General features: G+C 46.5%; 1 protein-coding gene across 3 annotated transcripts in view; it reads right to left on the bottom strand.

Annotated features, from left to right (window-relative positions):
- Nucleotides 1-24,154, bottom strand: part of CMIP (c-Maf inducing protein) — a 605,118-nt gene that overhangs the window by 12,251 nt on the left and 568,713 nt on the right. For all 3 annotated transcript variants that reach the window (XR_010026126.1, XR_010026125.1, XM_063141221.1), the window contains 10 exons: nucleotides 19,935-19,997; nucleotides 18,130-18,210; nucleotides 16,937-17,040; nucleotides 16,366-16,470; nucleotides 14,262-14,615; nucleotides 8,192-8,257; nucleotides 4,652-4,678; nucleotides 2,667-2,715; nucleotides 1,588-1,695; nucleotides 36-152 (listed from right to left, as the gene is read on the bottom strand). Coding sequence is in view for 1 of the 3 variants with exons in the window: in XM_063141221.1 (XP_062997291.1) it covers nucleotides 36-152; nucleotides 1,588-1,695; nucleotides 2,667-2,715; nucleotides 4,652-4,678; nucleotides 8,192-8,257; nucleotides 14,262-14,615; nucleotides 16,366-16,470; nucleotides 16,937-17,040; nucleotides 18,130-18,210; nucleotides 19,935-19,997 (1,074 nt within the window). In the remaining 2 variants the exon portion in view is untranslated. The remainder of the gene's footprint in view (nucleotides 1-35; nucleotides 153-1,587; nucleotides 1,696-2,666; nucleotides 2,716-4,651; nucleotides 4,679-8,191; nucleotides 8,258-14,261; nucleotides 14,616-16,365; nucleotides 16,471-16,936; nucleotides 17,041-18,129; nucleotides 18,211-19,934; nucleotides 19,998-24,154) is intronic.

Raw genomic sequence — 24,154 nt, 5'->3', positions numbered from 1 at the left:
CGTACCCCTGCGAAATGGAAAAAGTCCAGTCTTACCTCCACCATGGTCTGGTTGCCCCTCAAAGCGAGTAGCATGCAGGGCCCTAGTTTGTTTTCAGCCAGCGAAAGAAGGAACTTTTTCGTCTTGTAACAGGAGCCCATTAAAATATGAACCTGCGAAAGTGGGAAAGAGATCTGGGTTAGAGACGCAGGTGTGGGAAAGAGAGTTCTGCACCCCTTTAAGTGATGCTGAGGTGAGTTCGAGAGCACCTCACCACACCCCGAGAGGTAGTTTCACTCCAGTCGGCAGAGGAATGGCAAACTGGGTTTGCTAGTTGCGCTCTCCTATACAGATCTACTGAACAGCCAAGGCCAGTTGGGACATTATTCTGTTCGATGCTGATGTGGGATTGCCCGCTGGGAAAAATCAGAAGTGGGTGCTGAGCTGACACACTCTCATTCCTATTCCTTCCCTCAAAGCTCTACATCACAATGCTATGCATGCCTACTCAGAACTAAGTCCCACTGAGTTCAAGGGGGCTTACTCCCAGATAAGTAGGTAAGGAACCTCTTTCAGCCCAACAGTCATTTTGGAGAACCTCTGGGGGGTGCATTCCAGTGATGGGCGAGGCTGAAGCAAAAGGGGTGCCCCCCCCCAAAAAAACAGCATCTTTTAGCTTAAAGCCCTTATTGCCAGGAACTAAACCAGTCTTCTCCAAGCTCGTGTCCACCAGATGTGTTGGACTACATCTCGCATTATTCTCAGCCAGGATGGCCGTTGGTGAATACTGCTACAAAAGTAGCGCCACTGCACCACCACGCGTGGTTCACAAAATTTGGGTCAAACTTCAGAATATCCGAGGTAACACAGCTAATGTTTCTTTTAACCATACCTTTTGGCAATGTCGAATAGTTGCCTCTTTTGGGGAGGAGGTCATTAAATGGATAAAAATTGTATTGGAACACTCTTTTACTATTTATCGAAGTACATGTTCTCTTAAATTATCTATCGGCTTCCTGAAAGTTAATGCACCATCAGTGCAAATGGATTCCCCAGGTCCTTTTGACAGCTAAAAGACTGACATTACAACATTGGAAGGATAAGTGGCCATCTCTTTTAATCAGTGGACTGAGGAGCTAACAATGCTTTCAATATTTCAATGGGTGGTATATAGACACCACTTGGAGATGGATACTTGGCCTTCCTGTGTTGAAGTTTATGTATAATTCTTAGAAAGCCACACACACACACACACACACACACACACACACACACACTTCAGATGCATGCACTGAAATTGATAGATTCAAATTCATGTAGCAATATTTTTTCCTTTTTCTCTTACTTTGTCAAGAAATTTTGCAATAAAAATCAATTAAAAACAAATGAATATCTGAGTGTTTGGCCCATCCAAAGTTCCTAAAAGACTTTGGAGCAGGCTTCCCCAACAGGTTGCCCTCTAGATGCGTAGGATCACATGTCCCATCATCCCAGACAACATGGCCAAAGGCGGGGATGACAGGAATTCCAATGCAGCTCGAGGGTGCCCATTTTGGGGTTGCTTTATGAGTAATGGAGGATCAGACCTTGTTGGCCATAGTCACGTACCATACTGGCAAAGAGTTCTCCATCGTCATCGCATGCCACGCCGCCGGGGCTGTAGAGCTGGAACCAGCCGTCCTTGCCAGCCCGCACACTCAGCAAACATGAATGGACCTACCAGAAAAACATAGACCAGGAGAAGGTGAGCATCACTTCTAAATCATTCTACGGAGCAGCAAGAGAAAGAGGGTGTTTGCTTTACATTGGAGGGGTGGTCAATTCATTCCATCCAACCAAATGGGCAAATCTTGAGAGTGGAAAGACTCCCCTCCAAAGAACTAGGTGGAAGAAATCTAGTGGTATAAACAGGATGCAATGTGGGGCATGGAATTAAGACCTTCCTACAAGAAACCTGGAGGCAGAGGGGAGCCCTGAAGTAGAACTCCTTCCTTTCTATCATATAACTCAATAGTTTATGTATGTGAACATAGAGGCCCCCAAGTGGACTCCCATCCAGGCACTGACCAAAGCCAGACCTGCATAGCTTCAGCGAGTTTGCGGTACCATGTGCCTTCATGTTACAGTCCACCTGCTTCCCCTGCAGGCTGACCCTGTAATAATAGACGGAGCCTCTATCCGGATGCACACCCCATCCATCATGATGGATGGCCATTTTGTTAGGCTAATCCAGTCTACCTCAAGCTCTCCAGATGTTTTGGACTACAACTCATGGTCAGTCCAGATGTTTCGGACCATAACTCATGGTCAGGGCGGACAGGAGTTGTAGTCCATGAAAGCAAAGCTTCCAATCTAGCTTTTTCAATAGATGAAGGAATTCTTGGTGGCATTTATTTCTCGTGGGAAATGATCCCTAGCTGTTTGCAGTTTTCTACAACATGGTGACATCAACAGCAGATCTTAAACATCCAGCGTGGGGTCCGTGTTTACATAAGAAGTAAGAACCCATCCATCCTACGGGTAGCCTTATGTTTCCCAAGCCTTTTGGGGGCAAAATCAAGGCAGACGAACAGAGGGGCTGGCCCTACTTTGGAACTCAAAGCTACTTAAAGCTAGAACATGCAGACACCCCATCCCCCACCCCACCGCCACCATCCCTTTGATCGTTTTGCTGGAAAGAGACTCACTTCTTGTCTTGGATCTTCTGCGAATCTTTGGATGACGTACTTCAGCTCCCTTGAAAGGGCCAAAGAGAAAAACAACAGGAAAGAAAAAAGCAGAAAGATGACTGGCGGCCGGTGGTTTCCAAAATGTACACAGCTGTCGCATTTCATTCTGGTTCTGCGTTCAGTGATTGATGCCTCTCTTTTGGAGAGGTTATAGGGGAACAAGTGGAGAGAACATTTCACAGGAAGGAATTATGAGGCCTTTGAAACGGGTTGCCAAGAATGGTGCTTATGGACTAGGAAGGGGTTTTGTCCCTGCCAGAGGCAATCCGTCTTGGAAATTCTAGCACGGGAAAGTCGCTCCGGTTGTTCTCCCCGGAGGTTTCGCAGCTTCCACCCCCTCCCCAGTTTCAGTTCTTGTTCTTCCTTCAACCAGGCAGAAGCCATATTTTTTTATTTATTAATTTATTAAAACATTTGTATCCTGCCCTATATCCCTGGGATCTTAGGGCGGCGTTCAGCTAAAACAATAAATATTCACAGCTAAAAACAAATTAAACCATTAATCAAGCTAAAACCGGTATAGAATTTAAAAACAATAAAAACAATTAGGACAATTAAAACTATGTGCAACCCTGGTGAATTTAGCCATCAAAGGCTTTGTTAAAAAGCCATGTTTTAACTTGGTGCTGAAATGAGGCCAGTACTAGCACCAGTCGGGCCTCCAAGGGGAGGGCATTCCACAGCCGGGGTGCCACAACAGAGAAAGCCCTGTCCCACGTCCCACCATAGCGTATGTCTTGCATCGGTGGGACACGGGGGAGGGCTCCTCTAACAGTTCTCAAGTCTCAGATAAGCATATATAGGGAGAGGCGCTCCCTCAAGTATCGAGGTCCCAAGATGTTTAAGGGCTTTAAAGGCCATAGCGTTGTTCTTTTTTAATCTTTTCTTTTTAGTATTTTTGGTTACAGAGGTCAGATGTTACATCATTTATTTATACACATATAACTGCATTCCATATCAGTTCAGATAGGAATTTCAAGTTTCTGCCTTGGGTGGACTCCCCCACACCCTGGTGTTACCGTCTTCCTACCCACTCCAAATGTCTATGTACAGTAACAGGGGTGTCCTCCCTTCTTCTTCTTTATTCACAAAGTCAATAAATTTCTTCCAGGTCCCCACAGATTTATTTTCGCATTATTGTCCTTGCACTTTCCTCATTTTATCAGTCAATTTTTCTAGAAGGGCAATCTGCCAAGTCCTTTGATACCAATTGTCAATGTGTAGGCCTTTGCCATCCTTCCAGTGCCTGGCAATCGACCCTCTTGCTGCCAGTAAAAGGTGGCCTATTAAATCCTTGTCTAATAGTTTATTGTCCAGTCCTTTACATAAATTTAACAGTGCTAGGTGAGAGGATGGGTTGAACCCATTTTTTGATTATTGAGCTAATCTCCTGGAACACTTTGTTCCAGAAAGTATTCACTTTTGGACATGATCACCATGTAGTGTTTTTCTTACAGCAAGTTCACAATAATCACATGGCACAGACCCGCTGGAACTATACCACTTCAGCGGGGAGTTGAATGCCTCAACGCCGTGGGAAAAAGCTACCCTGCATGTAGAAAACTTTCCAAAAAAGTCTTCAAAGGAGGCCCCACAAGCAGAGCGTTACAGTAATCCAGATGCTACAATGATATGGATGACCATAAGAATGTATCTCAATGGGAGAGGATTTAATGGGTAAGTCTTTTCATGCTGGGTGGCATTTTGGGGGCTCAGAGGGAAATTCCAGATGGTAAGAGGGTTTTGCTCTATTCCCCCATTTTTATTAAGTATGTCTGCAATTGGTGGATACGGGAAGCTTTTAATCTGACTTTTCTGATTCTATCAGCAACTTTCAAAACCTCAGTGCTGAAGGATCAGAGAAACGCAAAGTTATCAGCCTTTGCTAGCTCTGGCCTATTTATAGCACCACAGGAAATAATTTTAAGCAAACAACCACTTACTTTGTGAACTTCTCGTGTGCAAGAGCCCTGAAATCAAACACAGAAAATTATGAGCGATTTCCCTCCTTTTCCTTCAGGAAGCTCTTTCCAAAACAATCATGCACACATGGGTCCAATAAATGTCAAGAAACAACGTCATTATATGAACACTGAAATTGCAAGAGAGAAAGATTGGGGAAAGCCCTTTTAAATAGATGTAAAACAGCCGTCCCTAACTGGGCGCCCTCCAGAGGTGTTGGATTACAAACCCCATCATCCCCAGAAAGTATGTCCAACGGAGGAGATGATGGGAGGTCATCCAAAGCATCTAGATGGCATTTGGTTGAGGAAGACTGATGTAAAATAATGCAGAAACAATACCAATGAATGCGTAACAAAAGAGCTCTCAATTTTGATGACTTATTGATTCATCTATATCCTGCCTTTCTTCCATGACAGAACTCAAGCTGGCATACATGGGGGGGGTTCAAGATTGCTGTGTCATGTGGCCTCGTACCACCCCCTATTTAGTGTTGGAATTAAAGATGCTCCAGGATTTCGTTTGGTCCACATTTTGACGAAAAGCCACCTGATCTGTGCTACCCAAGCTAATATGTGGACTGAAACTCAGCTGTCCTTACGATTCTGCACTTCGATGCAAAAAAAATTACGAAGCAAAAAGGTTTAGAAATGAGTACTTTGAGAGCAAAAAGGTTTGGAGGTGCATGTTTTGTAAGAAAGAAAGTTCAAAAATAGGTGTTCAAATCTGCATTTTCATGTGTAATTTTTTTTTAAAAAACCCACACAGATTAGTGTGGAAATGGGACAGATGGGACTCATGAATAGGGATGGGTGAGGAATTTGCTCCAGTTCAGTTCTGATATTATCAAAATTCAATAATTTCTCCATACACGGCATGGTTAGAGCTTGAGATTTTTAAAAACTGAACATGGAAGAAACCAAAACTAACAGATTCATTCATTCAGGCCCAAGGCCTTGGGGGTTCTTAAAAGGATGGCTTTGAATCCCTGTATATTCCGCCATTTTAGTATAAGAGTTACCACCTCTTTTTCTGACAGCTGCTCACCTTTAACAGCTATATGGCAGGCAGGGACATCGTGGTCCTCCTCATGCTGAGAAAATCTGCACCTATTCAATTTTGCTGATGCAGATGGCTGAGAATTTCATTTTGATTAGGCCAAGGCAAAAATTCATGCAGGCACGTTTTCTACGGCAACTTTTTTGGGAATTCTTGCAAAAAGAAAAGGCTTAGGATCTACCAGGTTGGCGGGCACAAGAGTCAAGGCCTTTACAGTGGTGGCCCTGTGCCTACGGAACTTCCTTCCACATGAAATAATAACACTCCTCCTGTAGTTGTTTTAATGTGGCCTTAAAGACCTGGTTATTCCAGACTGCTTTGAATGAAATAAGACAGCTGGTCAATCATTTTATCTGCTGCTACTTTTTATGTGTTACGTCAAATGTTTATGCTTTTATGTACTGGCTTGTTTAAGTATTGGCTTTGTTGTGTCTTTGGCGTGTCTTTGATCTGGAAAAGCAGTATTTAAATACTTAGATAAATAAAGCAAAAGCCAACACTGACATTAATCCACAGGGAAATGCAGTCATCGAAGAAGCTAATGGAAACTTTCAGACCCAGTGACAAAAACTGCACACTTGTAAACAGGATTTTCTGCTCCATCCAAGTCCCAGGTGTGTTCATTAATTGCATTGCAATTACACCACGGTCACATCTAATTAGTGTGGCACATTAGCAAAGCCATTAATGGTCACCCTCATAGAGTGCATTGCATCATGATACTCTTCTGCAAGCCGGCCCGGCTCCTTTGCTCGAACGGCCGACGCAGGTAAAATGATGCCAGGTGCGTCGACACCTCCCCAGCCTTCCTGAAGCACGCGTCGCTCGCGAAAGCTCAGCCGACCAAAGCACCAGGCCGCTGAGGGATGTGATAAACTGGCAAATTGGCCAATTATAGGCTGTAATGCTTGCCCCTCTGAGATCTGCATTTCATAAACACTGGTGTCATTAATAGGTTTCAGAGGGAGACCGTCAGCAACACTTTTGCTGCATTCAGACGCAGCTTATGGAACAACTTACTTTTGTTGCTGTTATTTTTTCAATGGGGCACGCCTGTCCCGTTCTACTTGCTTGGCCCAATCACTTTATTTTTTGATATTTGATGTTATAGACAGTGGATCCCGTTCACTTCTTACTTCCTAGGAAGTTATCTTAGTCTAGCAGGACCCTTGGGCAAATAGGATCTTTCCTGCCCAACCCTTCACCAGGTGGAGGAAGGAAGAACAGAAGAGCCCTGCTGGATCAGACAAAGGGTCTGTCTAGTTCAGCGTTCTGTTCACAGTGGCCAACCAGTTGCCCACTGGAAACCCACAAGTGGAACATGAGTGCTACAGCACCCTCCCGCCCATGTTCCCCAGCAACTGGTGTACATAGGCATCGTGCCTCTGATACTGGAGGTAGCACATAGCCATCAAAATTGGTAGCCGTGCTTTTCTGGAATTAGATTGAAGATAATGAGAGAGTCTAGAGTGTGTGTTTTCCAATAAAATTCACACTTGCCTTCAACCCTGAATTGTCAGACAACACCAGTGAACAGAACCTGAGCTGAAGCTCTACTCGCTAGACCTGTCCCGCTGTGTCTTCTTCCTGGCCATGACTCCTTCCTTGTCTTCCACATCTGACTGGGGAAAGCAAATGAAGCACCCCATTGGCAGAAGAGGCAGCAGAAGCGAGTGACAGAGCCCAGCAGGGAGAAGCACATCTGAACGGCTCTGGACACAATTTCATTCACCGACAGTTTAGGTCTGAGGGTGGGATCAAAGTAGGGATAAACAAACCTGTCAATTTCAGCCTCTTATTCGTCCAGTTTTAAATTTAGGTCATCCCGAACTTTAAATTTTTGTTTTAAAAAAGTGTGCACGGAGGTTCGCACCCATTTGTGGGCGTGTTTCTCCTGACACATGCGTTTTTGTATGCACTTTTGCCTGATATACTTACACTTGCAAGCAATGCACTGGCCCTAATATGGACATTTTGATATTCATTTTTTGGTTGGAGAACTCCATTGTAAAAGTTGAATTTCGAAGGAGAACAGAATTTTGGCTTGCATATTGGTTCAAAAGTGTGAAATTGAATATGTTTGCAATGAAATCCAGACCAAATGAATCCCTCTCCACCCCCCACCCCCCGCATCCCTAGCTCTGAGTTGCATGAGAAGAATGCCTCCTGAACTCTCTCTAAATATTTTGGCATGAGATGTTCTGGGTCCAGTCCTACGAAGAGCTGGTGCTGCAGCTGACATATCCCCTTAAGTTTTCTTTCTGAAAACCTGTGCAAAGTACTTATGAATTTATTTTTGCTCCTTGAATATTGAAAAGTCCCTGCCATACGCTACGAAATTTAGGAAAAATCTATTTGAATCTTCCACTCAATGTCTCCAGGATCAGAAGATCTGGTGGAGGTTCATCTACAATTCTGCCATGGAAAGAGGCCAAAACAGCGACTTGCTGCCATGAACTTACTCTTTGGGGAACGGGATGGGTTGAAGCAAGCTGGCGAGAGCTGGTCTCCAGTCGTCATAATCTGATCTGAAATTGGAAAAGTGGCATTAGCCCAGACACAATGTAGAATCCACTGTTGTTGATCAGCCCTTCATTTATCAAGTCGGTACAGTCCACCGTGTACAATGGATGTGAAAGAAATCCACCTGGGGCTGGGCCTAGACTAAATACTCCCCCACCTCCACACAAGGAGCATCTTCAGTGTCCCCTTCCAGTTGTTCAATGTTTTCCAAAGTGCTCAGTTTTCTATTGCATGTACAGCACATTACATGAGCAAGGCACGATGTGTACGTATGATTTCTCTCTGTTGTGTAAGACCATAAATCTGCATGCATGGATCTGACACCCCCTGAGTATGATAACCGAGACAGTTGCCTGTGCATCCTGCCCATAAATGTGGCCCTCTCCACAACCCCAGGGGCAATGGACACCTTAATCATCCTCCAGATGTTTTGGAGCACTACACCCAGCATTCTCGACCATTGGCCATGAATTTAAAGTTAAAATTAGAGATGGTTAATACTCGAAGGTCGCTGATAAAGAGACTGGAATCATTCAGCAAACAAGATTTAGCAAGTGGTACCACCTTTACAAGGGTGAGGGATCTCTCTCCATCTATCTTAATTCCTCGACCCACTCGGAGTTAAGGATGGCATTTATGGAATTACGCTTCCAGACTATGCCATCGGTATACCTGGGCAGGAGGTATACAAATGTTCCTACATTTCAACACCTTAAAATATGTGTGTGTGTGTGTGTGTGTGTGTGTGTGTGTGTGTGTGTGTGTGTGAACAGTATGCAAGTCCTAAGAAAAGATTTCTTGCACCTTTGCTGGGAGGAATGTTCAACAGAACTTTGGCTGAGCAGATGTTAAAACTACTTGCAGATATGGATCTTTCTGTAACTAATCAAGCAGTCTTATTTGCAGCGGCTGCACATGACAATTTGACTTGATTGGCTTCAACCTTTCCCCCCACCCTCCACCCCCGTGGTTCCCCTATTTTATTGTTGTTGTTGGTTGTGCCCAAACTGTAAGAACCTGCGGTTATATACAATAAAATCAACTGTACTGAACCACTTGGCTAGATGGACAAATATTCTGACCTCAGGCGGCTTTCTACGTTTCGAGGGCAAAGGCTAAAAGGTTCACATGGCTTTGAGCTCCAGGATCTCTCATTTCAGACACAAAGCAGGGCTCACCATTTACACAGGAGTCATCAATCAATAGCAAGAAGCAGCCCAGGTAAGTGTTTCTTATCTCTCTCCCCCACTATTCACTGTCCTCCACCACAAAAAAAACCACACACCAAATCCTGGTTGGTTAAGTCGGCTAAGCAGCGACTTCTCCATCATATTCCTAGCCGTGCAAAAAATTGAAATTATTAAACAGCAGCTGTGCATCGCTTGCTGTGCAACCCTATCTGCAGAGTCTGTGGAAATTTCATGGCCTGCAAGGTGGCAGGGTTCTAAGCGTGCAAAGGCTGCCTTTGCGCCCGCCTTGCACCTGCGACTGACTCTCCCTGACTTAAAACATGCAGCGTGTTGGCCTATGAGTCTAGTCAACCTCTGCAAAGCAAACGAGCCTGTGCCCAAGCGGCATTTCTTTTTCTTTGGCCTGAGGGCTCCTCGCTGCCCTCTGCACACAGACCCCACTGGAGGCCTTTTCATCTTTCGGCTCGAGCAAGAAAGCTGCCCTGCAGGTCACGTTGAGTCAAAGCCCTCAGTTACAAGATGGGGGATACTTGGCTCAGCGATACTACAAGCAAGAAGGATCTTGGAATTGTTGTAGATCACAGGCTGAATATGAGCCAACAGTGTGATGTGGCTGCAAAAAAAGGAAATGCTATTTCAGGCTGCGTTAATTGAAGAATAGCTTCCAAATTGCATGAGATACTGGTTCCCCTCTATTCGGCACTGGTTAGGCCTCATCTTGAGTGCCGTGTCCAGTTCTGGGCATCACACTTAAAGAAGGATGCAGACAAGCTGGAGGGGGTTCAGAGGAGGGCAACGAGGATGATCAGGGGTCTGGAAACAAAGCCCTATGAGGGAAGAAGAGAAGGCTGAGAGGAGACCATAACCTAGGGAGGTTGTGAGCTCTCCCACACTAGAGGCCTTCAAGAGGCAGCTGGACAACCATCTGTCAGGGATGTTTTAGGGTGGATTCCTGCATTGAGCAGGGGGTTGGACTCGATGGCCTTGTAGGACCCTTCCAACTCTGCTATTCTATGATTCTATGAGACATGACAGCACTCTTTAAATGCTTGAAAGGTTGTCACACAGAGGGCAGCAGGGAGGAGGTGGGGAACTCAGGAACAGGGCAAAACAGCAGGGTCTTGACTCGCTGGCAAAAACAATGTTAAAACGGTGAGATGGGAGCAGCCCTGTGGGAGGTCTGAAATGGGTTTTGGGAGCCTATCTGGCTTCTAAATGGGGTAGATATCCCCTGTAAGTGACAAAGGCCTGGCCACAGGGCTGGCCCAAGTCATTTTGCTCCCTGAGGTGAAGAACAAGATGGCGCCCACTCTTAATCCATGTACAAAGGCTAAACTCGACTACCAGATGAATCTTACTTCAATACTGGAGATGGAACATCTCCATCCACTGGAACTGAAGGCAGCTGGCTAGCCTAGGGTGCTCAGGGCCGGCCCAAGACATTTTGCTGCCTGAGGCAAAAGACAAGATGGCAGCCCTTCTCAATCCATGTACAAAAACTGTCTGGACTGAATCTGTCTTCAACGGTAATGATGAGACAATGTCCTCCACTGAACCTGAAGGGAGAAGGCCAGCTTAAGGGGCACGCATGGCACACAGCTCTTGGCTCCTGGCAATTGCCTCACCTTGCCTAATGGTAGGGCCGGCCCTGGGCCCACACGACTATCTTCTGACACTTTCCTGCTGCCTCCCCAGCATCTGCTGTCTGAAGCAACTGTCTCACTTGCCTAATGGTAGGGCCAGTCCCGGCGGGTTGCTAAATGGTGCCAACTTTTTTATGGAGCCTGACTGTGTGTGTGCGTATTTGGAATGGGGTTCATTTTGTGTGGTAAAACACACTTCTGGCTCCCCTGGTTACTATATGAGGTGTAGTACAGGCGGTAGTCATCCTTGATAGCAGAGCATACATCCTCCTTCCCCAACCTGGTGCCCTCCAGATGTGTTGGACTAAAACTCCCATCATCCCCCAGCCAACTATGGATTGCAGGATCCCACCTTGAGCTTTCTCCCTCGTAATCATTAGGCCTTTCTCCCTTCAGAAAATTTCTTTAGCCCCCGAGGATGCTGATCTGTCTGTGAAAAAGCAGCTACACAGGGCTGCAGTGTGTGACAAAAAACACAACTGTTTTGGCCCTCAGCCTGTGGCCTTCTTATCAGATGGCAGCAGGTCCAACGAATGCCGTTTTGTCTTCCTCGAAACTTTCCTGAACCTACAAGCAACTTCTTTGGGCGTTCTACTGTGGGAAGAGAGGGAGAGAGCGAGAAAATCTCTCTATCCACTTTCTCCACACCGTGCATCATTTTATGAATCTATATCATACCCCCTCGCCTGTGTTTACTCAGATGTGTTTCCTGCCCACTCTCCAAGCTAGCCCCAAACACCTGAGCTCTTCCTTCTGAGAAAAATGTTCCAGCCCCAGGACAATTTTGTTTGCCTTTTCGGGGCCCTGTACAAACCCTGCAATGTCATAAGAATATAAGAAGAGCCATGTTGTATGAAACCCAGGGTCCATTTAGTCCAGCATTCTGTTCATACAGAAGCCTTTGAGTTGCCCACAGGAAACTCACAACGGGATACGAGTGCAAGAACACTCTCCCACCCAGGTTCCCCAGCAACTGGTGCCCCGAGGGGAGAAAATGCATATATTTTGCCAATTTCTCCTGCCTTCCAAAGCCCATGGCTTCCAGGAGCTTTACCACAATCTTCCACGGCCCACAAAGGAAACGCGTGCTAATCTCTTTGTTCGGAGGCCCAGTGGGGCCTCTCGGAAGTTATGTCCATTCTTTCTTATTAAAAAAGACAACATAAAAAATAATAATGAAAGAGATCACTCCACCGGCACATCTGTCCTCTCAGCCCAACCAAACCCTGCAAGTAAACATCACACCAACATTCATTTTGAAAGCAGACAACCACAAAGCAAGGGGAACAGAACGTCTCCGTAGACCGTAGCGCTGAACTACGGCACTTCTTAACACGAGCATTAAGAAGGGAATCCACTTTGCAATCCAGTCTTTACGGGATGTGATTCAGCATCCTTAGCAAATGACAGGCAGGTGACTTAAATAATAAGGCTCTTAATGCAATATTAAGCTGACAACACCTTTTGGGAATAATTACAATAATGAACTGGAATTATTCAAACCAAGACATGGATCACAGGACCCCACCTTAGGCTTTCTGCCTCATAAGCATTAGGCAACTCCCTTCAGAGAATTTCTTAAGCCCCACCAAATGCGATAGTTATTCTATACTTTACCTGGAAGGGAACTGTCTTGCACTTACAGAGCAAGTCAATACATGTCTACTGAAAAAGTGAGTCCCATTGAATTCTACTGAAAGGTAAGCCCCATTGAATTCTACTGAAAAGTAAGCCCCATTGAATTCTACTGAAAAGTAAGTCCCACTGAATTCTACTGAAAAGTAAGCCCCATTGAATTCTACTGAAATGTAAATCCCATTGAATTCTACTGAAAAGTAAGCCCCATTACAATCTACTGAAAAAGTAAGCCCCATTGAGTTTAATGGGGTTCACTCCCAAGAAATTAGTCACTTTGAAGCCATGAACAAGAGCAAGGGTGGGTAGATTTCAAGCTTGCAGGATCTATTTTGTGGTGGGTTTATATACATACATACATACATACATACATACATATATCAGAATTCTGAGATCCACTAACCGGATTCTCCATCTTCCATAAGACTAGAACTCAATGGGGTCACATCCAATGAGGCTGAATAGCGGGAGATTCAGGACAAGAAGAATGACCTCTTGACACAGTGCAGGGTTAAAATATGGAATTCAGTAGCAGAAGATGTAGTGATGGCCGCCAACTTGGACAGCTTTACAAAAGGATGAGATAAATTCATGGAGGCTAATGGCTTTATGTCACCTCTTAATTAAGGTGGCTGGGGACCCTGTGTGGGAGGGTACAGTTGCATTGTCTTGCTGTGAGCTTCCCATGGGCATCTGGTTGGCAACAAAATGCTGGGCTAAATAAGCCTTTGAGCTGATCTGGTGCTGCTCTCTTACTGTGAGATTTATACTGGCCCTGCCAACTCAAGAAGCTTATAAGATCATAGAACAGTAGAGTTGGAAGGCGCCTATAAGGCCATCGAGTCCAACACACCCACCCCTGCTCAATGCAGGAATCCACCTTAAAGCATCCCTTACAGATGGCGATCCAGCTGCATCCTAAATGCCTCTAGTGTGGCTCTCCAGATGTTGTTGGACTGCAACTCCTATCAGCCTGAGCCAGCGTAACCAATGGTGAAGGATCATGGGAGCTGCAAATCAACAACCGCACCGTCCCCGTCCCTGTCACATGAGCGCCCCCCTGCCCCCAAATCTCTGCCCCCATGCCTTTCATCCCACTTTGGGCAGCCGTTCCATTTCCATCTTTTCCACACACCCACACACCCCCACCCCCGGTTACAAGCCAGCCACAGTCTGAAAACACACTTGTTAAGATAGTCAAATGGAAGATGCAAACGGGTCATTGGTGGGCAAGGCACGGCCCAGAGCCACAAGCAACAAAATCCCCATCTCGTAAACTATGCCCAAGGGTCAACATGCAAACAGAAACTGGCCATTTTTATCGGTTGGATACTATTTTTAGAGCTCAACCGGCTGGGCCAGATGCCTTTTGCAGACATTAATGTCAGGGTTAGATTTATTGCTCTGCTATTTGCACATCTCGCTGGAGGCCCGCAGATGTTGAAGAGGAGAAGCCAGCCAGAGGTGCCCCCCGCCCCCGCCCCCCCCCATCCTCTCGGTTCAGGAGAGGCTTCTTGGAAGGCACAGAAACAACCACTCACAGCATCTTGAGAATTTCCACGTAGCAGCCAAGGATGCGATCCGCCTGGGCGCTGAGTTCAATGCTCATGGTGCTGCAGGTGGGGCTGACCATCAGGCAGTCTATCAGGTTGGGCTCGCTGTCATTGCCCACGTTGGCCGTCATCTTCTGGTTGGCGGTGTTGTTGCGTTCCACCTCCACGTGGATCTCGTTGGACGTGACGATGACCGACTTGAGGCGGGACTCGGTCAACGTGGCCTCTTGGGACACCAGGTCGGGACTCGTGTGCAGGAGCCGGAGGGGCAAATTGGGCTTGCGGTCGCACGGCTGCTGGCAGCCGTTCCGAATCTCCTTCAGGCTCGGAGAATTGTCCCGGCTGCATTGAAAAAAAGGGGTTAGAAATAAATAACTTCGCTAGCCAGACGTAACAGAAATAGCAAGGATGTGGCCAGACTGGGAGGCCTAGCTGTGTGGCAACAGAGCCTCAAGTTGGGGTTTGTAAAAAAAACTTGGCCCATTGCAAATTTTGCAATTTTGTTGCCTGAAGAGCGTCTCCAAAAAGAGCGCTGGGCAGTGCTGTTTCGTGTAGGTCTGTGAACTTGGCCATAATGGGGAGGAACGCAGCTCTCCTTTCCCAATGACGCAAAACTGTGATTAATCACAGCCGGCCGTGATTTCCTTGGGGGGTCAATTTGGACAAGGGGTAGAGAGTGGAGCCCCCCCCCCCCATCTCCATGGCCTGGCAGCAACAGTCTAGTCACTGTTCCATGCACCCCTCTTGCCTCTGGCAATGGTTCACTATGGGATGGGCTGAGTGGGAGTGGGCTAAGCCACACAGTTAGACACAGGAATATGGGGAACTTAAAAAGCATGGGTAGGTAACCTGGTGTCTTCCAGATGTTTTGGACTACAATGGCCTTCTGTCCCAGCCAGTAAATGGCCAATGGCTAGGGTTTATGGGAGCTGTAGTCCAAAACATGTATTTTATTACAAAAAAAGTAATAAATAAATAAATAAATAAATAAATATCTGGAGGGCACCAGGTTGCCTATCCCTGCTAGATCCTTATTCCAAGCTATCTCAGCATTGTCTCTCCAAGGCTTCAGATGGAGGGGGGGTCTTTCCCAGCTCTACCACCTGGAGATGGCAGGTATTGAACCTAGGACCTTCTGTATGCAAAGCAGATGCTCTACCACTGAGCAACGGACCTTCCACAACAGGAACATTGTCTCAGGTCCACTGCAGGTACCTGAATACAGAGGAATTCACACATGGGCTCACTGGAATGTGAATGGCACACACCTGCTTAAAAGGCCACACAAAGTACATGGAACTGGCAGTCCAATCTTTCCCCAATTGCCATGACAACCATGGCTGGCTCAAGACATGGAAGACAGCACCTCCACCTCCACCCCCTCCATGTCACGGTACTGCAACAGCATCCACCACTGCTTCTGTGGGCATCAGCCTATATTTTATTTATTTATTTATTGCATTTACATACTGCCCCATAGCCAAAGCTCTCTGGGCGGTTTACAAAGATTAAAAGACTGAACGTTAAAAATCAATATACAAAATTTAAAAATATAAAACCATAAAAACAGCTAACATTTAAAGCCATTTTTAAACACTCAGCCAGGCCAAAGCTAGTTCTGGAGTCACTTAGAACTCAATATATGCTGTTAAACGCCTGGGAGAAACGAAACGTTTTGACCAGGCGTCGAAAAGATAGCAATATTGGCGCCAGGTGGGCTTCATCAGGGAGATTGTTCCATAATTGGGGGGCCACCACAGAAAAGGCCCTCTCCCTTGTTGCTGTCCTCCAAGCTTCCCTCGGAGTAGGCACCCGGAGGAGGGCCTTAGAACCATGTGGCTCACAAACCTCAGTCCTCGCTGATTTGCAGTACCCGCCACTGCCCCACCTTGCCTTTTGGTAGGGCCAGCTCTGGCTGCAGTGTCTATTGTGAGGTGGCCAAGCCTCATCAATGTAAATGTACCTTTCACGTCCAAAGCATCACCATGTGGATTTTGTCAGAAGTCAGACATCCAAACCCCCAAGGACAGCAAGTCAACAGAGAATCAGGCCCCAATGAGAAGCGTGTCCGTTCAGAGGCGCAACCACTGACCTGTTGATGAATTCCTCGTAGCAGGAATAGATGGCTGCTAAACAGACCGCGACGAGATTCGGCAGGACCCTGGGATGGGGGCACTGCCCGGTTGGACCGTGCATGCTGGAACGACAACAAAACAGCAGATGCAGAAGGGCGCAAAGGCAAGCCTTCCCCAATGCTTTGCAATCTGGTGATGGGAACTGTAGTCCAAGATCCCTGGAGGGCACCAGTTTGGAGGAAGGTTGGCCGATGGAAACAAAAATACAGTGCAGGGCTACAGTCTTGTGAAAGGGCTGTCAAGCAGACGCCCTTCGGGGCAACTATTGCACCAATGTGGCCATATATGTGTCTTCCTGCATTGAGCAGGGGGTTGGACTCGGTGGCCTTATAGGCCCCTTCCAACTCTACTATTCTATGATTCTATGATTCTATGTTTCACAATAAAGTAAAAAACAAGAGCTGGGATAGAGGAATGGCCACTGCAGCCTGTTGAAGAGGAGAACGTGGCTGAGATGAAGAAGAGAAGGAAGGATTAAAAGACCAACACCCTAAGAAGGGCAGAGATTTCGACCGGACGTGCACTGACCTGTGGATAAACTTCTTCACGACTTCCATGCCAGCGTTCAATTCGTTCAAGGCCAGAATGTACTCCTGAGTAAACAGCCTCAACCGAGGGCACTTCCCAAAATCCTGTCCAAAACAGAAGAGGGATCATCAAATAAAGTCACAGAAGAATGGACGCATAGCTCCCAGGCGTGAATTTTGAATGATTCCTCTGGACAATTTTCTGCTTTCTTCTCTGTTAATTGAAACAGCCTCCCACAACTCGGTGGCCTCCATTCGTTTTGGGCTGCAGATCACAGCCGTCTAACACATCTAGAGGGCTACAAGGTATAAAGCAGAGCTGCCCAACGTTGTGCCCATGGGCACCGCGGCACCTGCGGGCACCTCCAACGGTACCTGGAAAGGTCTTCCCTTCCTCTGCTCTTCAAAAACATTTTTTAAAATAAAAAACTGAAAAACACTAAGGCGCCAGGTTCTCCGTCCTGTTCGTGAAATTGCCACCGATCAGCTGCGCAGCGGGCAAGAAGAGAAAGCGAGGCAAAGGGGTAGTGAGGAGAGAAAGAGAGGCACTAGAGGCTGGGTGGGGGAGAAACAGTGAGGTAAAAGAGGAGGTGGTGCAGGGAGAGAGTTGGCAAGGCTATAGGTTGAGGAGTGGAGAGAAACCGTGATAAAGGGGTGAGTAGAAGAGGAAGAACTGGCTAAAGGCTAGGAAGGGAGAGGAAGAAGGCCAGGGATGGGGAAGGGAGAGAAATAGTGAAGAAAGAGTTAGGGGAGAGAAATAGCGAGGCTAGAGGCTGGGCGTGGGGAGAGAGAGGGAGGGAGAGCCAAGGGGAAAGGTCTGTGTGGAAGGAAGAATGCAGACCTTAACTCTTTCCATTTTCCTCTCCCTGCCAGCCTCTAGTCTCTCTCTCTCTCTCTCTCTCTCTCTCTCTCTCTCTCTCTCTCTCTCTCTCTCTCTCTCACTCTCTCTCTCTCTCTCTCTCACACACACACACACACACACACACACACACACACACCACTTCTTGACTAGCCAGGACCCCAATGGCAGCCATTATGTGACTAGCCACATCCTCCATGGGAGCCATTTTGTGCTGGTGCCCACAGCAGTTCCTCAAAGTCCCGAATGGGCCCCTTTGTCCAAACGGTTTGGAGACCCCTGATATAAAGAGTTCCTCAGAACTCTAACCTAAGAGACGGAGCGTCTCAACTCACCATGTTGTGTTTGAGGATTCTTTGCACAACCGGCGTGAACACTTCTATGACCACCATGGACCGAGGGCGTTCTCTGCAGTGCTGCATTGAGGAATCACATAGGTATTAGATTCAAAAGAGCAGAGAAGAAACACGAGATCTCACTCTCGACTATACGAAGGCTTCCGTTAACCAGAAAAAGTAAAATATGCCTCTGAAGTGGCCTTTCGTGCCCTGGGTGACAAGCATAGATCAATATAGAGGGTGAGTAATGCTGTTTGAAGGGCTCCAGAAATATATCTCCCTAAAAATTGGACCCATTTCTCCTTAAACACTTTTTTTTTAATCGGCTAGTGAAGATCTATATTCTATGATATGTTAGGGACAGCCACAGTGCATCTATATTGAATTGCCAATGGCCTATTTTGAGTTGGAAAACAACATTAATACATCTATAAGAACACAAGATCAAAGGCCCATATTTGGAGGGTGACGACAAGAGAGAGGGCCTTCTCATCTTCCAAGTGCACAGTTTGTGAATGCAAACCAAACTTCTGAGAGTTTTTGCAAACATTTTTGCAGAACATGCACTCCAGTTCATGTTTGGGGTTGGGAACAGGGCATTTTTTAGTGATTTGCAAACTGAAACGAAATTCTCATACATCCCTACTTATTCTACATTAATTTCTCTGATCCTCTTTTAAAGCCATTTAAGCTAGTGGCCATCACCATATCCTGTGTCAGTGAGCTCCATAGATTCACGATGCACTGTGTTAAGAAGTCTTTGGATGAATTCACTGATGGAACTCACTGCCAAATAGTGCCATTGGACGAGCCCGGCTTCTAGTACTGCAAAGACGGGAGAAAAACTACTCTCTTTCCCTTTTCTCCAGGAATAATTTTTTTACGCCTCTATAACAGCTGCCTTCTACAAGCTGGTGTGTTGGACTACAATTCCCAGCATTCCAAGCCAGTTGTAGTCCAACACATCTAGAGAGTACCAGGTTTGGGGGAAGGCTGTTTTATCGTACTCCCCCTATCAAAAGCAAAATGCTTTGCAAGGAAATATACAGAATGGAAAGGGAACCAGAATTACATAAATTAATCCTAATTTATGCTAGAATTATTGGTTTTGCCAATAATATAAGCATGCCAAATATTCAGTCCTGTGACATTTTTGTTTATTATCTACATTTCTGTCTCACCTTTCCCTCTTGTAATGCTTTGTACATTCCACCCCTTCCTAAGTCCTTGTGTTCACACATGGGCTGGGGATGATGGAATTGAGAGCCGACACATCTGAAGGGCACCATCAGGTTGAGAAAGCCTACTGTGGAGGACAGGGGATCCCCAGCAGGCACAGAACACAATGGGCAGTATCCAACTGTGTCGTTCTGTTAACGCAAATGAAGTTGCTCTAGCGTAAACTAGGTTCTGAACCATGAGCAAAAGAAGAGTCCAACTAAAGTTACGTTTGTGGAAGTGAGGTTGCTCAAGCGGTTTTGCGTTACTCTTGTGCAATGCATTGTGCAACCTGCCGTGCAATGGCTTTGCACCCGTTGCGCAACAGTTACGCAACTGCTTGCACACGTTGTGCAACCAGCTGCACAGCGTAACAGGCAACAGCTACTTGTGCGACAGAAAGATTTGGCGGTAGTGTGATTTGGGTTTGCGGAATGTCACCGTTGGATACTGCCCAACGTGCATAGTAGAAACTCCTGTGGGGGGTTAAGTCAGTATAAGTCTGTAACGTGGGCACGCGCGGAGTATAGTCGAGTTACTGAGTTCCGCAGATTGTTTCAAAACCAGAAATAATTCAGAAATACCTTGCAAAAAAATTCACACAAATCAGGAGGCGGGTGGTTGTTTTCCAGCAACGGAGCAAGCGCCTAAAAATTGTGGAGAAAAGGTGTATATACTGATATTTGGCTTTATCAGGAATAAAAGATATATATCATCATTCTATATTAGGGAAAAATCCAGTTCTGACTTATATCAATACTCAGTTCTTGTTTGCAAGTTACATAAATACTTTGCATTAAACAGATACATTTTCATTTACCCAAATCAATAAACATGTACCAATTACAATTAAACATTGTCTATTATCTTTCTCTCCTCATCTGCACGAACACAATTCATGATTCTTGACATTACTGCGCAGTTCCATCATTTATTTAACCAGTTCTTCATTGTCAGTGTGTGATCTTATTTCCAGCCTTCTTTTTTTAAAAAAAGTTTTTTTAAAAAAACCTACAAAGTCATTTAACCAATAATTACATCAACATCAATCTAGTATCATTTAATTGCTTGTGAAAGTTGGTTCTTGGAAGAACACGGGAAGACACACTAGGCCTGGCAAACAATATACCAATTAAAACATGCCATCAGCTCCAGGCAGTAGTCAAGCTCAAAGCCAGGAGGGCCAGATGGAGACCCAGTTCTAGCATAGACCGAGGAGCATCAAAGCAAAGGTGCAAAACCTCTTTCGTCTCGAGGGCCAAATTGGTTCTCAGAGAAGCTCTCAGGGGCCGCGTTCCACAGGTTACTAGGGCCAAAGGCAAAAGGGATGGGACTAAAATATGAAAAAATGTCAGCATATTTTAGCTGAAAGCTCTTACTGCTGGTAAGAGTAAGCCTTAGGGGAGGCATTTCAGCTTTTTTGAAATGCAGGAAATCAACAGCTGGTTGGGGAAGGGAAGTGGGGCAGGGGAAGGGTGCTTAGCCATCTGCAGAATCCCAGAAGGCTGGATTTGCCCTCCACCCCCACCTGGCGTAAGGTTCTTCCACCCTGGGACCAAAGGATCAGAGACAGAAGATGTAGGCAGATGTAGACAGGCTGAAAGATTCCAGAACAGGCAGACAAGGAGGGAAGGGCCACCGCCAGGGCAGAGTGATTTGAGGTGGGGCAGCATCCCTGACTACGACCCCTCCACATCCCCAGCTGCCCCCATTTTTTAAAAAACCTGGTGGCATGGTACTGGGACAACAGCAGCAGGAGCAACACCATTAACTCGCCCACCATCATACACAGGAAAAGGACGTTCTGCGTCAGCTGTCTGGGACAGGCTGTGGCAATGCGTGCGCCATTTTCACCGGAAGCATTTCTCCAAGTGTAAGAGTGAAGCAATCTGGTGCTGTGTTTGGGGGCGCTTGGCCCATGGGCCCCCCAGAACAGCAAGGGGCCTGCCTGCTCCAGTGCCCACCCCCCAACAAGGTAGCATTGGATGGTTTCAGCTTGCTGCCATTTTCACACTGGGAGAAATACTTCTGCGACCCGGATGATTTGTTGGTGGTGTCTGGTGGGTTGTTTGGGGGCTCAGGCCTTCTGGGGAAGGGTTGAAGGGGGGGAGGCAAGAGCGTCTCCCAGTGACAAGTTGCTCAGACGGAGGAGGTGGGCTGGAGATCAGGGCTTTATAGGGCCCGGCACGTCTGGATTGGTCTGCAGGCTCAGCTGACCGTATTCAAGCTGGTACTGAAACCTAGAGGGCGCTCTTGACGCACAGAGCTTCGTCTGGCGGGTTTGCTAAGGGTGCCAGAGAGCTGGCAGCAAAGTACTAGGGGTGCGAGGCTGAAGGCACGGGTTCGAGTCCCGCCCTCCCCATCACGGTGCCTGACGATCATCAGACCCACGACAGAACGTATAAAATGAAAGCGAGCGACTTGTAACCGCCAGAGGACAGGCCTATGCAATATGCCACTAGATACGATCGTTCCCTCTAACAGCCAGCCACATTTCAAACAGCAAACGCATCTCTAATCATTTGCACCGCCAACGCGAAGAGGGCTGCCTTAGGAACCACATGTTTGTCCCTATCAAAGATAACACATTTTCACACAACATTACACAAACGTCAATATGGCGAGCGAGGGTTACTGCTAAGTGAGCATGAAGAGAAAGGCGCTGTAGCTTTCTCACTTTCGCAAATGATTAACACCAGGTATATGTCAGCAAGAAAAACCGTTTGTGGACTAGTTACTTGATCAGGCTTAGTACAAAGGCTGCCCCTGGGTTCCTTGCTGTATAAGCCAAGGCCAAACCGGCTCCAGATTTGGTTTGTGGGAGCCCCTGAGCTTCCCTGCTTTTCTGGGGTATAATTCTTTTCAAAACAAGCCTTTTGCCGTCTGTCAGCTTGGCTTGTCCTTTCTCTACCCATCACTAGGCAACCCAATGCAGTTACATGCAGTAAATGTATTAGAGGTTATAAGCTGCTGTGGCGTGTGTAACTAAATTACCGCCCTCCATCACAAATTACAAAGCGTGGCTAGAACAAAAGATTCTCAGCATACGGGGAGAGCCCTGGGGCTTTTCCATTGTAGAGCTACGGGATTCCGGGTATCAGTTTACAAAGTAGAACTTTTTTTAAGCGCAACAGCTGGGACAGTTTGTATTAAAGCTTCCTAACACTGTTGGGTGTTGTTGTTTTGAAGATAAGTTTGGTTCAGGAGCCAATCCCTTCAAATTCATAGAATCATAGAATAGTAGAGTTGGAAGGGCCCTACAAGGCCATCGAGTCCAACCCCCTGTTCAATGCAGGAATCCACCCTAAAGCATCCCTGACAGATGGTTGACCAGCTGCCTCTTGAAGGCCTCTAGTGTGGGAGAGGCCACAACCTCACCAGGCAACTGATTCCGTTGTCGTACTGCTCTAACAGTCAGGAATTTTTTCCTGATGTCCAGCCAGAATCTGGCTTCCTTTAACTTGAGCCTGTTATTCCGTGTCCTGCACTCTGGGAGGATCGAGAAGAGATCCTGGCCCTCCTCTGTGTGACAACCTTTTAAGTATTTGAAGAGTGCTCTCATGTCTCCCCTCAATCTTCTCTTCTCCAGGCTAAACATGCCCAGTTCTTTCAGTCTCTCTTCATAGGGCTTTGTTTCTAGACCTCTGATCATCCTGGTTGCCCTCCTCTGAACACGCTCCAGCTTGTCTGCGTCCTCCTTGAATTGTGGAGCCCAGAACTGGAAGCAATACTCAAGATGAGGCCTAACCAGGGCCGAATAGAGAGGAACCAGTACCTCACATGATTTGAAAGCTATACTTCTATTAATGCAGCCCAAAATAGCATTTGCCTTTCTTGCAGCCATATCGCACTGTTGGCTCATGTTCAGCTTGTGATCTACAACAATTCCAAGATCCTTCTCGTTTGTAGTATTGCTGAGCCAAGTGTCCCCCATCTTGTAACTGTGCATTTGGTTTCTATTCCTCCTTCTGTCGGCCTAGACCAAACCATAAAATGGCCCCTGCAGAAACCAAACTGCAGATATGGACATACAAAGCTGCTTTGTACTGTCAAAACCACCGGCCCACGTAGCAACTCATGGAGGTTGGTAGCTCTGATGTCAGTGGGGTGGTGAATCTGCTTTGGGTTTCAGCCCGAACCAGTCAGAACTCTTTAAGGAGTTATCCAAGCTGCGAAGCCCTTGAGTGAAGACAATACCCTCAACGTTCGGAATGTGCTTGTTGACCTCAAAAGGTTAGGGTGTTCCAAAGCTGGGACACCACTGCTGATAAGGTTGGGCCTGTTCAGATGATACGCTAAGCCATGGTTAGGATGCTAACTCTTTTGCAGCAAATGGTTAATGAGCATGTTTAAACCATGGTTCTGTAGCTACCATGGTTAGGAATGGTTCACACGACACACTAAGCCATATTGACCCTGTTCAGATGACACGCTAAGCCACGGTTAAGCCGCTAACTCTTTTGCAGCAAATGGTTAGTGAGCATGTTTAAACCACGGTTATGTAGTCACCATGGTTAGGAATGGATCAGATGGCAAGCTAGCCATAAAAACCCTGTTTAGATGACACGCTAAGCCATAGCGGTTAAGCATCTTGCGCTAAACATTATGGCTTAGCATGTCATGTGAACCATTCCTAACCATGGTGGCTACATAACCACGGTTTAAACATGCTCACTAACCATTTGCTGCAAAAGGGTTAGTGGCCTAACCGTGGCTTAGTGTGTTATCTGAACAGGCGCAATGTTTAGCTCAAAGTGCTTAACCACCATGGCTTAGTGTGTCATCTGAACAGGGTCGTTGTCTG

This window comes from Elgaria multicarinata, chromosome 14 (assembly GCF_023053635.1).
Source record: "Elgaria multicarinata webbii isolate HBS135686 ecotype San Diego chromosome 14, rElgMul1.1.pri, whole genome shotgun sequence".
NCBI lineage: Eukaryota > Metazoa > Chordata > Lepidosauria > Squamata > Anguidae > Elgaria > Elgaria multicarinata.
Note: the sequence above shows the minus strand (reverse complement) of the source record. Positions and strands in the feature narration are given on the sequence as shown.